Consider the following 17,302-nt stretch of genomic DNA (forward strand, 5'->3'; position numbering starts at 1 on the left):
GTCAGAGAGGAAGGACAAAGTTGGCCAATCCCTGCAATTCTGCAAAAAAGACTTGTACAAAAATATTTAGAAGCAATCCATGGCCATATGAGTCAGGCAATGGAGATGTGCCTTGACATCATCCAGTAATCATTCTGCTGCCAAACAACAGTTATGCAAGGGGGCCGTGGATGCTGAATATCTTTCTATATAATGTTGGGGGGGGGGGAGTAAATCTGTTAATGCGCCCTTCCTATGCTAGTATCATGTCCTAAAATTATTCTGTACGGCAATTCCTATGAAATGAACAGCTTTAACAATTATAAATTTTCTCACAATTTACTAAGATTTGGAAACTTGTCTACCTATTTACATCAGGATTAGTTCACTTACTTTAACCTGTCTCCAAACAATACAGATCCTAAGCAGGCAGTAATTCCCTATTACAACAAAACTAGAATATCTCATATTGCAATTTGATTGTTAGCAGGCACCTGAACTCCCCTAATTGTTGCCTGCCTTTCATCGCTCCATTTTTGTAGACAGCTAGTGCTTTCAGTTGTCAAACACACTCTTTGGGCATTTGAGGAGTGATCTATAACATACAAGCTGTTGCATCTTGAAAGTCTCTTTCTGAAAAAGGAGACTGCGTCCTTTACATGAAACAGAAAGTGTTTCAATTAGAATTCAAGAAGAAATGTTCTTAATGAACTTCCATAGCAATGACAGAATTCAATGCTTTGTTGGTGGAATGATTTGCCAGGATGCAATGTTTTAAAATGTATCGCAAGAGGCTCTTTAAAGGATCTGTGAGGAACACTTTTAATTTGGTGTGCTGACATGTCCATGAATGCACATTCATCATTTCAGGACTGGAATGTATCAAGCCATGATCTGTGAAGTACCATCCCAGATAGATCAACCATTACAGACAAAGCTTTCATATTACCTGACATCACCTTAGACACAATAACATCCTTTGGAGACAGTTTGTGCAGACAGACAGCCATAAGTTGCCAAATAATGAAGGATCAAGTGATGTATATAAATGTATAAATTATCACTAAGTACTAGCGTTTGAAGACTCTTACCAATCCATTCTCATAATTCTGATGTGTTTCACCAGTCTTTTCATGGGCCCAGCACCACTGATTTTGAAAGTGTAACCTGCCGAAACTGCCAGTTATACCTCCCCAGAAACATCTTACATTATACACATTTAACATTTTGAGATTCAGCCAAGTGCCTGAATCATTGCTTGCTTTTCATTTGAGCATTGTGAACACTGACTTTTAAAATATATATATCGTTAAGTACCGGTACTTCCTTTTTGGGTTGGATTCCAAATCTCAGTTCTTTGACCGCTCATTAATCTTTCTAAGCAGGTATGCAACACTATGATTAGTTCATGCAGTGACTGTACTCTTTTATATATATAATACAAAGGTAGTTTATGTTACATTCCTGGAGTGAAAATAAATATGCTATTTATTATAAAAGGTTTTTTTTTAGACAATTCCAATATATTTTACCTAAAATATTTTTAGTATCATCAACACCCATTGCATTTTTAGTATGGTAATAAGTTTTAAATGGTTTTAATTGTTTTAACTGTTTATTTTTAATAATTTGCTATTTAATCCTATTTTATTACTTGTGTTTTTTTACATTTTAAACTGTATATTGTATTTTTTTTGTATTGTTAATCTCAATGGATGTCTTCTTAGAGAGATAGGATATAAATAATAATAACAATAACAACAGCATTTCTACTGATAAGCTAGGACTTAATGGTAGAAGCAAAAGATGTTTAAATGTGCTGTTAAAGTGAGATCTGCCATGATTAATTTATAAGGAATGGATTCTTAGCACTAGGTTATACATTAGAATTCACACACTTTGCCCATAGCTGTCAGCTCACCACAGCCGCTCCTGAATGAACACACGAGACTCTTGGTGGTATCACCAGGAACTTTTACTGTAGGAAACATGAACATCAGAAAAGCCAAGAATGGGAGGCTCCGGCCAACCCTCCTTTATATACCCTCCCCCTCATTTGAACAGTCTCTTCCCGCTCAGTAAAACCCCGCGCAAATTCCCCGCCAAGTCCATCAGCCGTTTCTCCTCCGAGTCCTGGGACGCAGGTGTCTTATCAATGTCAGTGACCCTGAAACTCAGAGCCACATCCAGGCTCTAGTAGCAGGGTTCTGACATGGCGTCCTCCTCCCCTTCGTCCTGGAAGGAAAAGATTAAACACAACTATTGTTCTCCGCTGTCCAGAGTTCCTTTATACTTTTTTAACAGGCTGCAATGGAATACCGGGTGTACCTTTCCTAGGTCCTTTGGTAGCCTCAGCTCATAGGTCACTTCGTTTATTCTTTTTGCTACCCTGAATGGCCCTATATAGCGTGGAGCCAATTTCTTGGATGGGAACCCCAATTTCAGGTTTTTTGTGCTCAGCCAAACCAGATCTCCTTCGCCCAATTTGTCCCCCTCTCGGCGCCTACGATCCGCAAAGAGCTTGTACTTCTTTTGTGTTTCCCGCAATGCCTCTACCACGGTTTGCCACCCTTGCTTGATTTTGGCCGGCCATTCCTCGTCGGTCTGGCCCTCCCCTTCCTTCCACTCGGGTAGCCTGGGGAAAGGTGCCACCTCCTGTCCGTATACTATTTCGAATGGGGCACGACCTGTGGCCGAATGTACAGCCCCGTTAAAAGCCATCTCAGCAAACGGAAGAAGGTCCGCCCAATCATCCTGTCTATAATTGGTGTACATCCTTAAGAATTGGCACAGTGTCTGTTGGGTACGTTCGACCCCCCCGTTGGTCGCGGGATGAAAGGCAGAGCTCAGGTTCCTTTCTGCTCCTAACAGCTGTAAGAATTTTCCCCAAAATTTTGCAGTAAATTGGACTCCCCGGTCACTAATTATCTTGTCGGGACACCCATGTAGGCGATATACATGCTTCACATACAAATCAGCAAGTTTTTCAGCTGAAGGAAGTTTTGGCAGAGCCACAAAGTGTGCCTGTTTTGAGAATAGGTCCAATATTGTCCAAATGTATCTGTGGCCTCTGCTGGGGGGTAGTTCGCCTACAAAATCCATGGCTACGCATTCCCATGGCCTCATGGGCTCCACCACCTTCTGCAATAGCCCCTGGGGCTTCCCCGGTGGTGTTTTTCCCTCTGCACATAATTCACACTGCGTGACGTACCCCCTGGCGTCTTTCCTCATTCCGGGCCACCAGCATTGTTTGGCCAACAGTTTAATAGTCCTGGTGGGGCCTAGATGACCCGCACCCTTGTTATCATGGTACTTCCTTAACATTTCTCGTCTTAAACATTCAGGAATATACAATTTCTTATTTACAAACACCAAATCCCCACACAATTCTCCCTTTTCTTTGTTTGTTTGTAACCATTTGTCCATTCCATACGCTCGCTTCAACTCTTCCTCCCATATTTCTCCTCCCCCCGTGGAAATGGCAGTACGTTTGTTTTCTTTGGCCGCTTGTGCTCGAGTAAGTACTGCCAGGCCCCATTGCTTATCAAGAAAAATACTCCCTTCAGATTCCTGAATTCCTCCCCCGTGCTGAGGCATTCGAGAGAGAGCGTCAGCGAGTATATTATGTTTCCCCTGGAAGAATCTGAGTCTGAAATCAAAACGGCTGAAATATTGGGCCCATCTAATTTGCTTCGCTGATAGTTTACGAGGGGATCTTAGATACTGTAAATTTCTATGGTCAGTCCACACCTCAAACGGTGTTCCACTTCCTTCCAGGAAGTGTCTCCAGCACTCTAGTGCTTTTAGAATCGCTAAGGCTTCTCTCTCCCAAATCGGCCAGTTTTTTTCTGTATCGCTAAACTTTTTTGACAGATAGCCACATGGCTTCAGGTTCCCCCCCTCGTCTTTCTGCAGCAGAACTGCCCCATATGCCCGGTCTGACGCATCGCAATGTAATACAAAGGCTTTAGACATATCAGGGTGCTGTAGGACAGGCTCCTCAGTAAAACGCTTTTTAAGGGCTTCGAAAGCTTCCTGGCATTCTATTGTCCAGGTCAGTTTGGCCCCTGGGGCCTTCACTTTGGCTGTTTCTCCCCTGCCTTTAGTCTTTAACAAATCCGTTAATGGCAAAGTGAGGCGCGCAAAGTCCTTGATAAATGTTCTATAGAAGTTTGCGAACCCTAGGAAGGATTGCAGCTGCTTCCGTGTTTTGGGGGCTTCCCACCCCCTCACGTCTTCTACCTTCGCAGGGTCCATCGCCACTCCCTGGGAGGAAATCCTATACCCCAGAAAGTCTATCTGGTCTTTATTGAACTCGCACTTGGCAAGCTTCGCATACAGTTTTGCTTCTCTCAACTTTTGCAGGACTTCCCTGACTAGTTCTATGTGTTGCTCCTTAGTCCGAGATACTAACAATATGTCATCTAAGAAAACAAAGACTCCCTTGTACAACAGTGGATGCAACACTTCGTTGATTAATTGCATGAACGCGGCGCCTCCGCCGCACAAACCGAAAGGGAGCACACGATAATTGAATAATCCGAATGCACAGGAGAAGGCCGTCTTCCACCTGTCCTCTGGCTTAATCTGCAATTTATGGTACGCTTCAATTAAGTCCAATTTAGTGAATATCTGTCCCTCCGATAACTGGGCGATCAAGTCCTTCACTAAAGGTAGGGGGTATTTATTTCCAGAACTGATTGCATTCAGGCCCCTGTAGTCAATGCAGAGCCTCAGCGTTTGGTCCTTTTTGCGCCTGAACAACACAGGCGCCCCTAGAGGGGAATTTGAAGGCTCTATGAAACCCCTCGCTAGGTTTTTATCAATGTATTTTCTCAGTTCCTCCTTTTCCCTAGCCGACATTGGGTATATTTTTGCCTTAGGAAGCTCTGCTCCTGGGACTAGCTCTATCTTCACTTCAACTCTCCGCTTCGGTGGGAAACTGTCTGCTTCCTTCTCATCAAATACGTCCACAAAATCCCGATACTCTGGGGGTAATTTATCTGCCAGTTCTGCTATCCTGATAGAGTCTTCCTCCCCCCTTTTCCCCGGCTCCCTTTCCACTTCCTGGCTCCCTCCTTCCAACTTCATCCTGAAAATCATGCTCTTATCCTCCCAGTTGATTTGCGGGTTGGCCTGCCCCAGCCATGGCATGCCTAGTATAACATTATAGCTGGCTATTTGTGATATCACAAATGACACCTTTCCTTCCCAACTCCCTATCTTACACTTTACATCTTCGGCACTGTACTTAGCTAATGATCCCGATGCTGTGGATCCGTCCAACTGCGAAAAAGCTATTGGGGATTCTAGGTTCGTTCTTTCGCATCCCAATCCCTCGGCTAATTCAGGGGAGATGATGTTCCTGGAACATCCACAATCCACAAATGCTTTGCAGGTTGCTTGTTTGCTGCCACTTTCCAGCTGAATGGGGACCACTATCATGGCTTTGTCCTGACTTACCAACCCCCCCGAGTGGTGCCTCATCGGTGGTTCTTCCTCGGCGCGTTTCCCTGCCACGGCTCTTGGTTTGGGCGGGCCTCCGCCTTCCCCTTTTCTCTGCCAGCACTCGGCAGCCCTGTGGCCCAAACGGCCGCACACGAAGCAGCCCCTCCTGCTGGTGCTCACGTTCCCTGTCGGCTCCGTTCTCCTCCCGGCTGGGGTTGATCCCTCCTTCCGGCTCCCCTCTTTCATCTGCGGCCGCTGCTGTAGCCCTCCTCGGTGCCTCCTCGCCTGGGCCAGCGATGTCTCGATGCGCCCCGCCAGCTGAATCCATCCGCGCAGTGTGTCGGGCTCATCACGATGCACCGCCCAGGAGAGGATCTCCCGCCTGAGCCCCTCTTTGAAGAGTTCTATCTTTGTCACTGCAGACCATTCCGGCACCTTTTCAGCGAGGCATTGGAACTCCTCCGCATACTCAGATACCGACCTCTGCCCCTGGGAGACGGTCTTCAACTCCTCCCTCGCCCGGATCTGCTCCAGTGGATCTCGGAAACGGGTCTCCAGGGCCCCCATAAAGCGTCGGAGTGATCCCAGACATGGGTCGCGCCGCGCGTGCAGTTGAACGTACCAGCTGGCCGCTCCCCTCTTCAACACTGCACCAATGGCCCGTACCCGGCTGGATTCCGTTCTAAAAGTGTGGGCATTGTCCTCCATATAGCCCCTCACCGTGGTCAGGAAAAAATCCAGTTCAGAGGACTCTCCCCCAAACTCGATCCTTAGTTCCTCTCGTCTCGGTAGGGGTCCCTGTGGTGGCAATCCCCAATCCTCCGCCCGTCGCAAGCCCCCTTGCGGGCCAGTGGGCCCCGCTGCTGCTTCCCTTTGTCCTGTGCCACGCCCGGCATTCGCCAGGGGCACCAGGGTCTCAGTTGGGAGCGTAGCCGGGATTCTCGGAGGCTTTTCCCCTTCGTCGTCACTCTCCTCCACCCGCGTCAGGCTCGTTTGGATCTTGGGCCGGGCACCGGGCTCCTTTCGCATTTCCCTTCCCTTCGGTGCTGGGAGGTCTGCAAAGCCCTGGCTGCTTCCCATGCTCACGTCCCACATTGAGCTAGCCCGGAGTTCCCTTCCTCGCTCCGGCTCCGCCAAAACCGCCAGGCGCTCCATCGCCCTCGACATCACTGCCAGGGTGGTCTCCATCGCCGACATCCTCTCCTCCAGAAACACCATCTTTTGCGGGCCTGGGGAAGGTGAACCTTCCTCTCCTCCGGTGCTATCTCCCCGCACCACTCCGCGCCTCTGGGTTACCCCATTTGGCTGGGCATAAGCGGTGGATGACGCCAGGGCCGCCAGCTGGTGGAACTCAGCGTCCGTCTCGGGAGTGGCCCTTTCCGACCTTCCTCCTCCGGCGCCCAAGAGCTCTTCATCCTCCACTTGCATGTTACACCTCACCGCTACAGCGGGATGGTGTCCGTATTCTTGGCTTAGTGTCAGCTCACCACAGCCGCTCCTGAATGAACACACGAGACTCTTGGTGGTATCACCAGGAACTTTTACTGTAGGAAACATGAACATCAGAAAAGCCAAGAATGGGAGGCTCCGGCCAACCCTCCTTTATATACCCTCCCCCTCATTTGAACAGTCTCTTCCCGCTCAGTAAAACCCCGCGCAAATTCCCCGCCAAGTCCATCAGCCGTTTCTCCTCCGAGTCCTGGGACGCAGGTGTCTTATCAATGTCAGTGACCCTGAAACTCAGAGCCACATCCAGGCTCTAGTAGCAGGGTTCTGACACATAGCTGTGCATTGAAAGGGTGGGCAGATATACTTCACTATTCTTCTATCTTATACAATATTTGAAAAAGTAATCTACTTTTATTGGATTTAATTATTTTTGTTAAGTTTTTGCAATATATTAAGTACCCATATGGGCTTAATTTTATGCAAAATGGGAAAGAAAAGTATTTCTATCTTGAAGAGAATAATAATCCAAAAGACAGCTGTAGGAAAAGCAGGAAGCATGTTCTATCAAGGGATACAATAGCAAAAGATTCAGTATGTGGCTGGGAGAATTGTATTTTTACTGTAAGATGAGTTTTGTTCTTGATCACTGTTCCCAAACGTGCTGAAAGGTTAAACTTTCAAACCAATTTAGTGTAAATGTTTTTCTTCCCCTTCTTGTTTGGACACAGAGAGTTTAATGAGATTTGTCTATGGGGACATTCAAAGATCATGGATTCAACGAGGGCAATGGAAACCATTAAATTTAAGGTAAACAACAGATACTACGGAAATAAGGTCCCTCACCAAGGATTGTTTTTGGTTCTAACTGAATTCTATTTTAGGACTGTGCAGCCTGAGCCCTGATTGCATTAATGCACTGGATTTTAATTTGTTTATTTGCTAATAAATTCCTCCACAATTTGCGTGGATGAACTTCAGATTACTTTATTGCATTTATGGAACTGACCCAGCAACAAATTACAAACAGCTTTGTGATTTCCATACAGCATACACTATTTCTTTTTATAAAATATGTGAAGTAAAAGATATTCCACTAGAATGACATTGTATTTAGACCAAAAATACTAAGATGACTACCATTTCTGTAAGTGGACACAATGGTGCCCCTCTATTTCACTTTGATTAGACCCCACCTGGAATACTGTGTCTAATTCTGGACACCACAATTCAAGCTGAAAGGTGTCCAGAGGAGGGCGACTAAAATGATCAAAGGTCTGGAGACCATGCCCCATGAGAAGTGATTTAAAGAGCTTGCAGAAGAGAAAGGTGAGGGAAGTCATGACTGTCAAGTATTAATATTTGAAGGATGTCATAAGGAAGAAGGAGCAGGCTTGTTTCCCGCTGCCCTGGAGACTAGGGCTTGGAGCAATGGGTTCAAATTACAGGAAAGGAGATTCCACCTGAACATTAGGAAAAACTTCTTGACCACAAGAGCTGTCCAACACTGGAACTCTCTGCCTCAGTGTGGTGGAAGCTCCTACAGAAATACAACCTTGAGGTCACCAAAGATAATTTTAAAAGATTCTATAGCTTGAGACAAATGCTAGCATAATGTAGTGGTTTCAGTGTTGAACTAGGAACCTCATCACATGGAGGTTCAGAAGTCTGGGGACAGCGGGGGAAACCGTGGGGCAGCATCCAGCTTCATCCCCTTACCACAATTGGTTGTGGGCTGCCATCCCACAATGTTTCTCCACTGTCCTCAGATACCTCTCGTGCTGCCCTTGTGTTCTTTTATGAGGAGTCAGGTAGTCCGTTCCCCAACTCCTCAGGGCTCTGTGTCACCCTGCTACTGGCACATTGCTGACACATTCTGAGCCCAACGGAGCCCCGCTGGAAGTAGCCCTGCTTCATATGATGGACTCAGGTGGACTATAACCCAGCAGCAGCATGCTAGCATGGGGAATATCCCATCTGAAGAAGTCGTAGGACTCAGGAGAGCTGGTTTTAAGTCCCAGCTTGGTCATGAAATCCAGCTGGTTATCTTAAGCAAGTCATGCTCTCAGCCTCAGAGGAAGCCAAAAGCAAACTCCTCTGAAGAAACCTTGCCAAGAAAGCTTTGTGATACAATTTCCTTAAGGTTGCCATAAGTCAGAAATTACTTAAAAACACACAACAACAAATAAATTCAGACTCAAAATTTACAAAATACACTTGAGAAAGATAGGACGTGTTCTTTAGTCCTCTGTTGAGTTTGACTTTAAAAAAGCTTAACTTTGGCTCTATAAATGTACATTTTCAGATGAGGTTTTAAATTTTGTTCAATTTAACAGGTGTCATAAAAATGTTTATATCCAAATCCATACACATAAAAAAGGATGTTGATCTAATCCACATGAAATCAACAGTCACAAAACACTGGCATGAGATCAGAGACTAGTATTATTACTGCATTTTAATGTTCTTTCTTTTTTCATACCATCCATATATTTCTCATGTAATCTCCTGCTAACTAAAATCTGCTCATTATACACTTCTGCCAATAACTTCTGAAACCAGATTCCTAGCTATTCCCATTCTCCTGGAGTGCATTAACTTTACAAACTTATTTGGAAAAATTATTGCATTTCACAGGGATTACCCAATTATTGACTGTAGGTCTAATACAATAAATCTTATATTATACTCAAAGAAGCCATTAATCAGCAAACCATAGAGGCCTGGCAGTAATGTGCTTCCTATGTCCAGCAATTTTAAGGCAATATCTTTGTCCCTTGATGTTTAGACTTGTTGAGTGCAAGTAGCAATATTTTTTATTATTATTTCTCTTCCTAAGTAATATTTTGAAAGCTATTTATGATGTGTATTTCGATAGTTCCAGGGAAATAATAAGTTCCACTCTTATTTGTGAAATTCTTGCAAAAGAATTGTCCCTATTATTTAAAAATGAAAATACCTTATCTGTTCTGGCATCTCAGTTTATAATGCTTTTCTACAGTTAGTGATGCTTGTCTTTAACACCATCCTTTTGGGCTACAGGTTAAAACTTTGTGAAGGCATTTTACTTTACTTTTTATTTAAAAACTGTACATGTATTCATTTTATTTATTGATTTTACAGTTGGTGGGGTAGAAATGCCTGATGTTGTCCTACAAACACACACAACTTCAACAGCTGCCTCTTCTACCTTCAAGAAGTGCCAAAAAATCATTGGAGAAAACCAGGAATTCCACTCACATTCAATTTGCCTTTTTGGTAGTTTTATAGAAGGTAAAGTTATGTGGCCTGCTGTGTGAGCAAAATCTATCCTCTTACCCCAATGTAGTTGACCACCTCAGGCTTGCACGTTTGCTAGTAATATATCAGAAATATAGAATTTGCTAAATGTTCAGGCTGACATCCTGCACTGGGAAATGTACAATCAGAGAACTATAAAACTGATCCCTTTACCACTTCCTTAGGACTCCCCTTTCTCAGGTATCTCCCCCTTTCTATGGCCATGAAAGACAATATCACTGTTGTGCATCTGGTTCCATAGAAGATAGTCACTACCATGCATCTGACTATGGTTAGATAGCCAGACATTTCTCAGCTTGACCCCACTCCACCAACAAGGTACAGCTGAGAAAAGTCTGGTTATCTGACCATAGCCAGATGCACACTAATGACATTGTCTTCCAGTAATTTTGCAGAACCCTTGTGAAGTCCTGGGGATAGCTTCATAGCTCTGTGCCTGACTATAGTCTCATGGCCAGAAACATCTCTGCATTCCCTTGCTCTCCACTAGCCATGACCATGAAGTCATGGAGTGGGAAAGCCACAGGAAGATGATGAATTGTCAGGAATGTGTATTTACTGGTCATTTCACAATGTAGGAAAATAATGTTCTGATTGAAGCTGGAGTTGCACCAATTTTTTTTCCCATGTCAGGAGTGACTTGAGAAACTGCAAGTCGCTTCTGGTGTGAGAAAATTGGCCATATGCAAGGACGTTGCCCAGGGGATGCCCAGATGTTTGATGTTCTTACCATCCTTGTGCGAGGTTTCTCTCATGTTCCCTCATAGAGCTGGAGCTGATAGAGAGAGCTCATCCGTGCTCTCACTGGGTTGGATTCGTACCTGCAACCTTCAGATCAGCAACTGAACCTTCAAGTCATCAGTCCTGCTGGCACAAGGATTTAATCCACTGCAACATCAATATATTTTACTAACAGGATGTAGTCCCAATTTGCTTTTACACATAAGTATGATCCACGAATCTGCACAAACGGAATCCAAAGTAGCATTTATTAACATGCAACAAGATATGTCATCCCTAGGCATTTTCAAAGTCCTTCAATAAGACTCTATGCTATTCTTGTGCCAGAAGTCCTTCATTTCAATAGAGTCCACTATTATCCATGGTTTCATATCCCTCATGAATACAGGGATCATACTCTACACATTGGTCCATATTCAGAATATTGACTTGTTTCCAGTTATGTATAATGCCTGGCTGTTTTTTTAAATTCTCCCTTTAAATTTCCACCAGATTGTTTCTCACAATTTTGACCAGATTGCTTCTGAATTTTCGAGCAAAATATTAAGATTATTATAATATGTGTATGTTCCTATTTTATACACTTTTAGAACACAAAATCACCTCTTTGGAGACATGAGGTTATTGTTCAGAAATGCATTGCTTATTTTCAGAACTCACCTATCTGCAACTGGAAATATGGAATTTTTACTTTGAGAACTAAACATTATGTTAACTTTTGTCTCTGTAATTGTATAGGGATGCTATCTTGCTTGTGTGGAAAGAAATTAGAAATCCTTTCTTCAAAAAAGCATTTTTCACAGATTGCCCAGAAGATGGTAGTAGTGTAACGTTCCGTAACATACTTGAGCAACCTTTCGATTTTGAAGTTGTCAAAAGCTTAGCCAAGGTTATTTATTACCTAGTATGCCAATGTGAATATGTGAAAAGATGACACACCAGAAATATTTATGTTATAGTTTGGTCAGGCAGTCCTCAAGTTATGAACAAGATAGGTTCTGTAGGTTTGCTCTTAAACTGAATTTGTGTGTAAGTCAGCACAAGTACATTTTTTAAGTGCAACTCCAGACAAAAATATGGATTTTTAAGGTTTGGATAGCACAGGGAAGTGTTAATACCATGGTGTTTGTTTTGCTGTTTGTGTCCCTGTTCAGAAGATTTCATCTCACTTTCTGTCCCTGATATCATTAGGTTTTGATACATTTGGCTTATTGTGGAAACAAGAATTGGTGATACAAATTCAGTGGAGATACCTTTTCCCTACGATAACTCTTTCAGGAGTGAATTTTGCTTCATAGAACCATAGAATTATAGAGTTGGAAGAGACTTCATGGGTCATTCAGTCCAACCCCCTACCAAGAAACAAGAAAATTGCATTCAAATCGATTCAGAAGGATAGATTTCTCTCACTTCCTGTTGTCTCACCCCATTCTTAACTATGAATCGTTTGTAAGTTGGATGTTACAACTTAACTCGGGGACTGCCTGTAGGGTCAACTTTAATGAGCTCTCGATTAACTTCTCATGATAGGTAAGTCAGTAAGCAGCATGAAAGAACTGAAGGGCATATAGATAGTGAAACTTAATTCTATACTAGAGAATCTCTCATGGTATTGGTTTGCCTGGTATTAGCTTTTAATTCAGCTGTGCAATTTTGTTTCCATTATTATTTCTGCCAGTTACTTTGCATGTTGAGAGAGAAGCAGAGCACTAGCAGGGCTAGAGGGGTGAAGGACAGAGGATGAGTAGATAATTGGAGGAAGAAGGGAACGTTTCCTGGAAATGAGGGTTAGGTGAAAAACTCAGCATTTTGGAGTAAGGTAAAGATGGTGAAAGAAGGTCCCAGGTTCAAATCCCGGGAGCGGAATGAGCGCCTGCTGTTAGCCCCAGCTCCTGCCAACCTAGCAGTTCAAAAACATGCAAATGTGAGTAGATCAATAGGTACCGCTCCGGCGGGAAGGTAACGGAGCTCCATGCAGTCATGCTGGCCACATGACCTTGAAGATATCTATGGACAACGCCGGCTCTTCGGCTTAGAAATGGAAATGAGCACCAACCCCCAGAGTCGGTCACGACTGAACTTAATGTCAGGGGAAACCTTTACCTTTACCTTTTAAAGATGGTGAAACTCGGGACTTTATTACACAAGGCTGAGAAGGTGCAATTACAAAAAGATAAAAGTGGGGCTTATCACATGACGTTGTGTCTGTCCCGTAATTGCATTACACTTGAAACATGATTGAATTGTCTCTTTTTATTAATGTGAAAACTGCTTTTGAATGTCATGAGCTCCCAGCTTTGGTTTTAGGAAGCCACTTTTTCATGCCATTGGTCCCCTCCATGTGCAGTTTGTGGTTCCAGAACTACATCATTTTGTGCAGTAGAAGGATCATACCTTCTTTTCACATATAAAAACTGGGACATGTGTGGGCAAACAATGTCAGGTTGAGGTCAAGATGGCAAAAGTTATGAATGAGGAAGAACGCTTGTTAGGAGACATTTAACAGTTTGTTGTTGTTGCCCAAACCTACTGGAAAGGGCAAGATTTCACTCCTTTGCTTCTCTCCCTCCTACTGAATTAATTGGATACTTATTTCTTTTGCCAATTGAACCAATTTTTCAGTAACTGAGGAAAACTAAAGACAAAAAGGCAATGTAGGGAGAGAGAAACTGAGACATTTTAAAAGCAGTTGAAACAATGCAATTGCAGAGGATTGAGACTATCCAAGATTTGGACACTTGGGAGATATGCAGAACTAGAAAATGTTCCTTATTTGGGTCCATGGGCAAAGATCTGGACAATCTTAAGGATTCTGGGACCAGCGCCCCAAAAATAATATTTCCATTTGGAGACAAAGTAGCATTATTTTATTTTATTTTATTTACAGTATTTATATTCCGCCCTTCTCACCTCGAAGGGGACCCAGGGCGGATCACATTACACATATAAGGCAAACATTCAATGCCTTTAACATAGAACAAAGACAAGACAAACATAGGCTCCGAGCTGGCCTCGAACTCATGACCTCTTGGTCAGAGTAATTTGTTGCAGCTGGCTGGCTGCTCACCAGCCTGCGCCACAGCAAAACTTGGACAAGTATCTTCTTTGGACTACAATTCTCAGAATCCCTCAGTAAGTAGAACAGTGGCATAGACATTCTGGGACTTGTAGTCCAAATGTAATCTTTTGAAGTTCAGATCAATCCAACACAAAGGAGGGCTCACACTTTTGTCTCCTAGTCCTCAAAGCACCCTCCTTTTTACAGTGGTCCAAATGCCAAGAGCCATTGCTCTGTCAGTTCTGTTGAGTTGTGGAGAACATCAGGATGGCAGAAGATAAGAGAAAGCAAAAGACATTTCTCCCTTCTTTCTATTTCCTGCATCAGTTATTGCTATTTCCATAGCCAGGAAGATAAGGAAAAGTTGCAGGAGACGGCATGAAAGTGCCTTCATTCTCCTAGCTGTTCAGGTTTGTTTGTGGAATTACCTATTTGTTTTCAAACTCTTAACAAACAAAATTATGCAGTTCCAGACTCATCTGTTTTAAAAGCATGTTACATGTGGAATGATCCCAGTTTCAAAAACATTCAGTGAGAGGTTAATCAAATTCTATTCTTGCAAAATTACTTTGTTGTTGTAGAACTATTGCCCACCATAAACTTGATATTCAGTCTGGGCCCCCTAGCTTTAATTCATGGCAAAATATGTAACTTCATATATATTTGTAGAAGGGAATTTGATCCATTTGGTGTCAAACCTTTGTCCATTTATATTGAATGGATTGTACCCAGAAACTATCACCTAAGTTTTGGCATACATTGCCTATTTTTCTAACAATGTTCACAAAATATTCTCAATAAATGATACTTCTCTCCAGTTTTATTCTGGGCTACAAAGGCTATATGTTGTGTTTTCCCCAGACATATTAAACATGCCAAAGCAGAGCTTTACTAGAATCCAGGTTTTCTTTATGAAAGCACTCAAAATCTTTTTCCTTCAAGTTTCAGTAATATGTTGTTTGCTGCTTTGGTTTCTGTCCCTCTGTTGTTTGTAGCCAGAAGGAGTTTTGCCATTAAACTTTCCAAGCTATTCTATTCTCTTATGAAACCCCAAGCCAAAAGGATTAAAGACAACTGAAAGGCAGTCCAGAAATTAACAACTAACTGCCCGCTCTGTTTTCCAAATGAATGAGATCAGCACCACTCTCATCTGAAGATGTAAACATTTAATTTGCCTCGCTTGTCCTGTGATGCTCTTCCCAGATGGACAGGAGAAAGAGGCACTGTCCACATTAAATCCACAATTCTAATAACTGTGCATGCTGATTTTTTCAGCAATTCTCATAATTGCCATTTTGTTGACCTTGATTTATGTAAACAAAGAAACAAACCTATTTTTCCAAAAATAATAATATGATGAATTAAGAAGTATAATTTTTAAGACTAGGATTAGAAAGAGGACAAAACTGTTTTTGGTTTGAACATCCTTGAGTCACCCCATCCTGGCAGGCCAAGATTTCCAAGCCATTCTTAAAATCAAGTGTCATGGGTGACTTGCACTTTAAACAAAGCAATACTTGGAGAATGTTGCCTCAGTGACTATCCAAAGGTGGTTCTATTTCTTTTATATTCCTTCCATGACCAGTCCCTTTTCTTGTATTGGTGAGTTTTCCCACAGTCACTTGGGTTCTAGATATGGTTAACAGGTTACACCTTATTACTTATAAACTCTAGGCGTACATTTGATGATATTTTAAGATGTCTAGAAGATCTGTTCCTCCGAGTGTTGAAAATTATGTTATAGTTGTATCTATCCCTCTTGTATATTCTGCATTGTGATCAGTGATTGTAAGGAAGACCTCGGTTTAATATGACGTCTGAAGTACAGTATGTATTTCTGGAGAAATCCTGTTGTAGGAAAGATGAGAGTTAATCAAAAGGAATATGGGTTGGGTCCAGGATCGCCTTCTCCTGCACAATCCGACCTATGGAACATTGAGGTCCTCTGGGAGGCGATTACGTCAGCCTGCCATAACCCAACTGGCAACTGTCACTCAGAGGACCTTTTCATCAGCCGCCCCAAGACTGTGTAATGGCTTGCTGCAAGAGCTCCGACAGCTAGATCGGCTGTTGGAATTGAACACAGAAATGAAGATCTCTCTCTTCCAACAGGCCTACTGTCAAGACCCAGGCTGCAGAGCACCAATAACCATGCGCAGAGACCAGAATCTAACTAATATCTTTATTAAGGAAATATATAAAGTTAATAAAAACAAGTGTAGAATATAGTTCAGAAGTAGACCTTTCAGGAAAGGCCAAATATAGTCCAGGAAAACAATGTCCAATATGAGATATTAAAGTCCAAAGTTGTAATCCAATAACCGAAACACACACTTTGCCAAGCAAAGTGAGGGGAAATGGCAAGGTCCTTTAGTCCATGGAGCTTAATGCAAGGCTGGGGAGCAAACTAGATTCTTGGCAAACAAGGCTTGATTCAAGGCAACAAGAAGCGAGGAGCAAGAACAGGGTCCGTGGCGAAATCCGTGGCGAGGTCCGGGGAACAAGGCAGGGCTGGAACGAGAGCAAGGTCCTGGAAACTGGAGTAGCGTAGTCCACACACAATCTACTCCCGAAGCTTACAAATTGACTCCGCAAGGATTCCTTTGCGGGCAAACACCTATATAGGATCTTGTTTTCCCGCCAAGGAACACTTTCTCTGGGGAACAAGAAACGAAACCTATACTGTGTCCAGATGCATGACTCCTTAAACTTTCCCAAGGGAAACAGACTTAATCATCTAATTGTCTGGCAGCTATCCTGGCGCTCCGGCGAGTCGCCTCCCGAGCGCTTCTATCTTGATTATAATAAAGCCGGCGAGAAAATGGGGGAGATTTCTGCTCAAGGCTTGTTTGGCTGACTTCTTGTGGGCAAACATCTTGCAGCTGCAAGGGCTCCAAATCAGGCAGAAACGGTGGGAAACCCAAGTTTTCCTCTTCATCTGTCACAACAGTACTAGGAACAGGACTACATGGCCCATGAGTCATCACACCTACCCAGTTTTAATCATGAATTTTAAACTTGCATTAAACACAAGATGCAAGTTTCAAATTCATGATTAAAACTGGGTAGGCCTGTTCTGTGTATTTTAATATGTATTTCATAGAAATACATTTTAAAATGTTATTTTATAGAATATTTACAATGATTATGTGTTTTTAACTATGTTATAACCCACCTGCAGCCATGAAGAGAGGCGGGTAAGGAAGAAGAAGAAGAAGAAGAAGAAGAAGAAGAAGAAGAAGAAGAAGAAGAAGAAGAAGAAGAAGAAGAAATATTATGTATGTTCCCTCAACATCTAGTTCGACATCCTTTTGAGAACCAAGCCTCATT

At 42.9% G+C, this 17,302-nt stretch overlaps 1 protein-coding gene across 1 annotated transcript; it reads right to left on the reverse strand.

Annotated features, from left to right (window-relative positions):
* Window positions 1-1,936: 1,936 nt before the first annotated feature.
* On the reverse strand, window positions 1,937-7,212 carry LOC134299753 (uncharacterized). The gene is made up of 2 exons (XM_062983584.1): window positions 5,443-7,212; window positions 1,937-2,214 (listed from the first exon to the last, which is right to left on the reverse strand). Exons 1-2 carry the CDS (start codon window positions 6,988-6,990, stop codon window positions 2,173-2,175), a joined length of 1,590 nt encoding a protein of 529 aa, XP_062839654.1. The 5' UTR covers window positions 6,991-7,212; the 3' UTR covers window positions 1,937-2,172.
* Window positions 7,213-17,302: the final 10,090 nt, after the last annotated feature.

This window comes from Anolis carolinensis, chromosome 5, assembly GCF_035594765.1.
Source record: "Anolis carolinensis isolate JA03-04 chromosome 5, rAnoCar3.1.pri, whole genome shotgun sequence".
Taxonomy (NCBI): Eukaryota; Metazoa; Chordata; class Lepidosauria; order Squamata; family Dactyloidae; genus Anolis; species Anolis carolinensis.

What these genes read in the sequence shown, in the direction of transcription:
- LOC134299753 (XM_062983584.1), bottom strand. Translation starts at nt 6,990, where the DNA reads ATGTTCATGTTTCCTACAGTAAAAGTTCCTGGTGATACCACCAAGAGT. An exon ending in GGCACCACTCGGGGGGGTTG is followed by an intron (nt 2,215 to 5,442) that starts GTAAGTCAGGAC and finishes TTTTCCTTCCAG; the next exon opens with GACGAAGGGGAGGAGGACGC.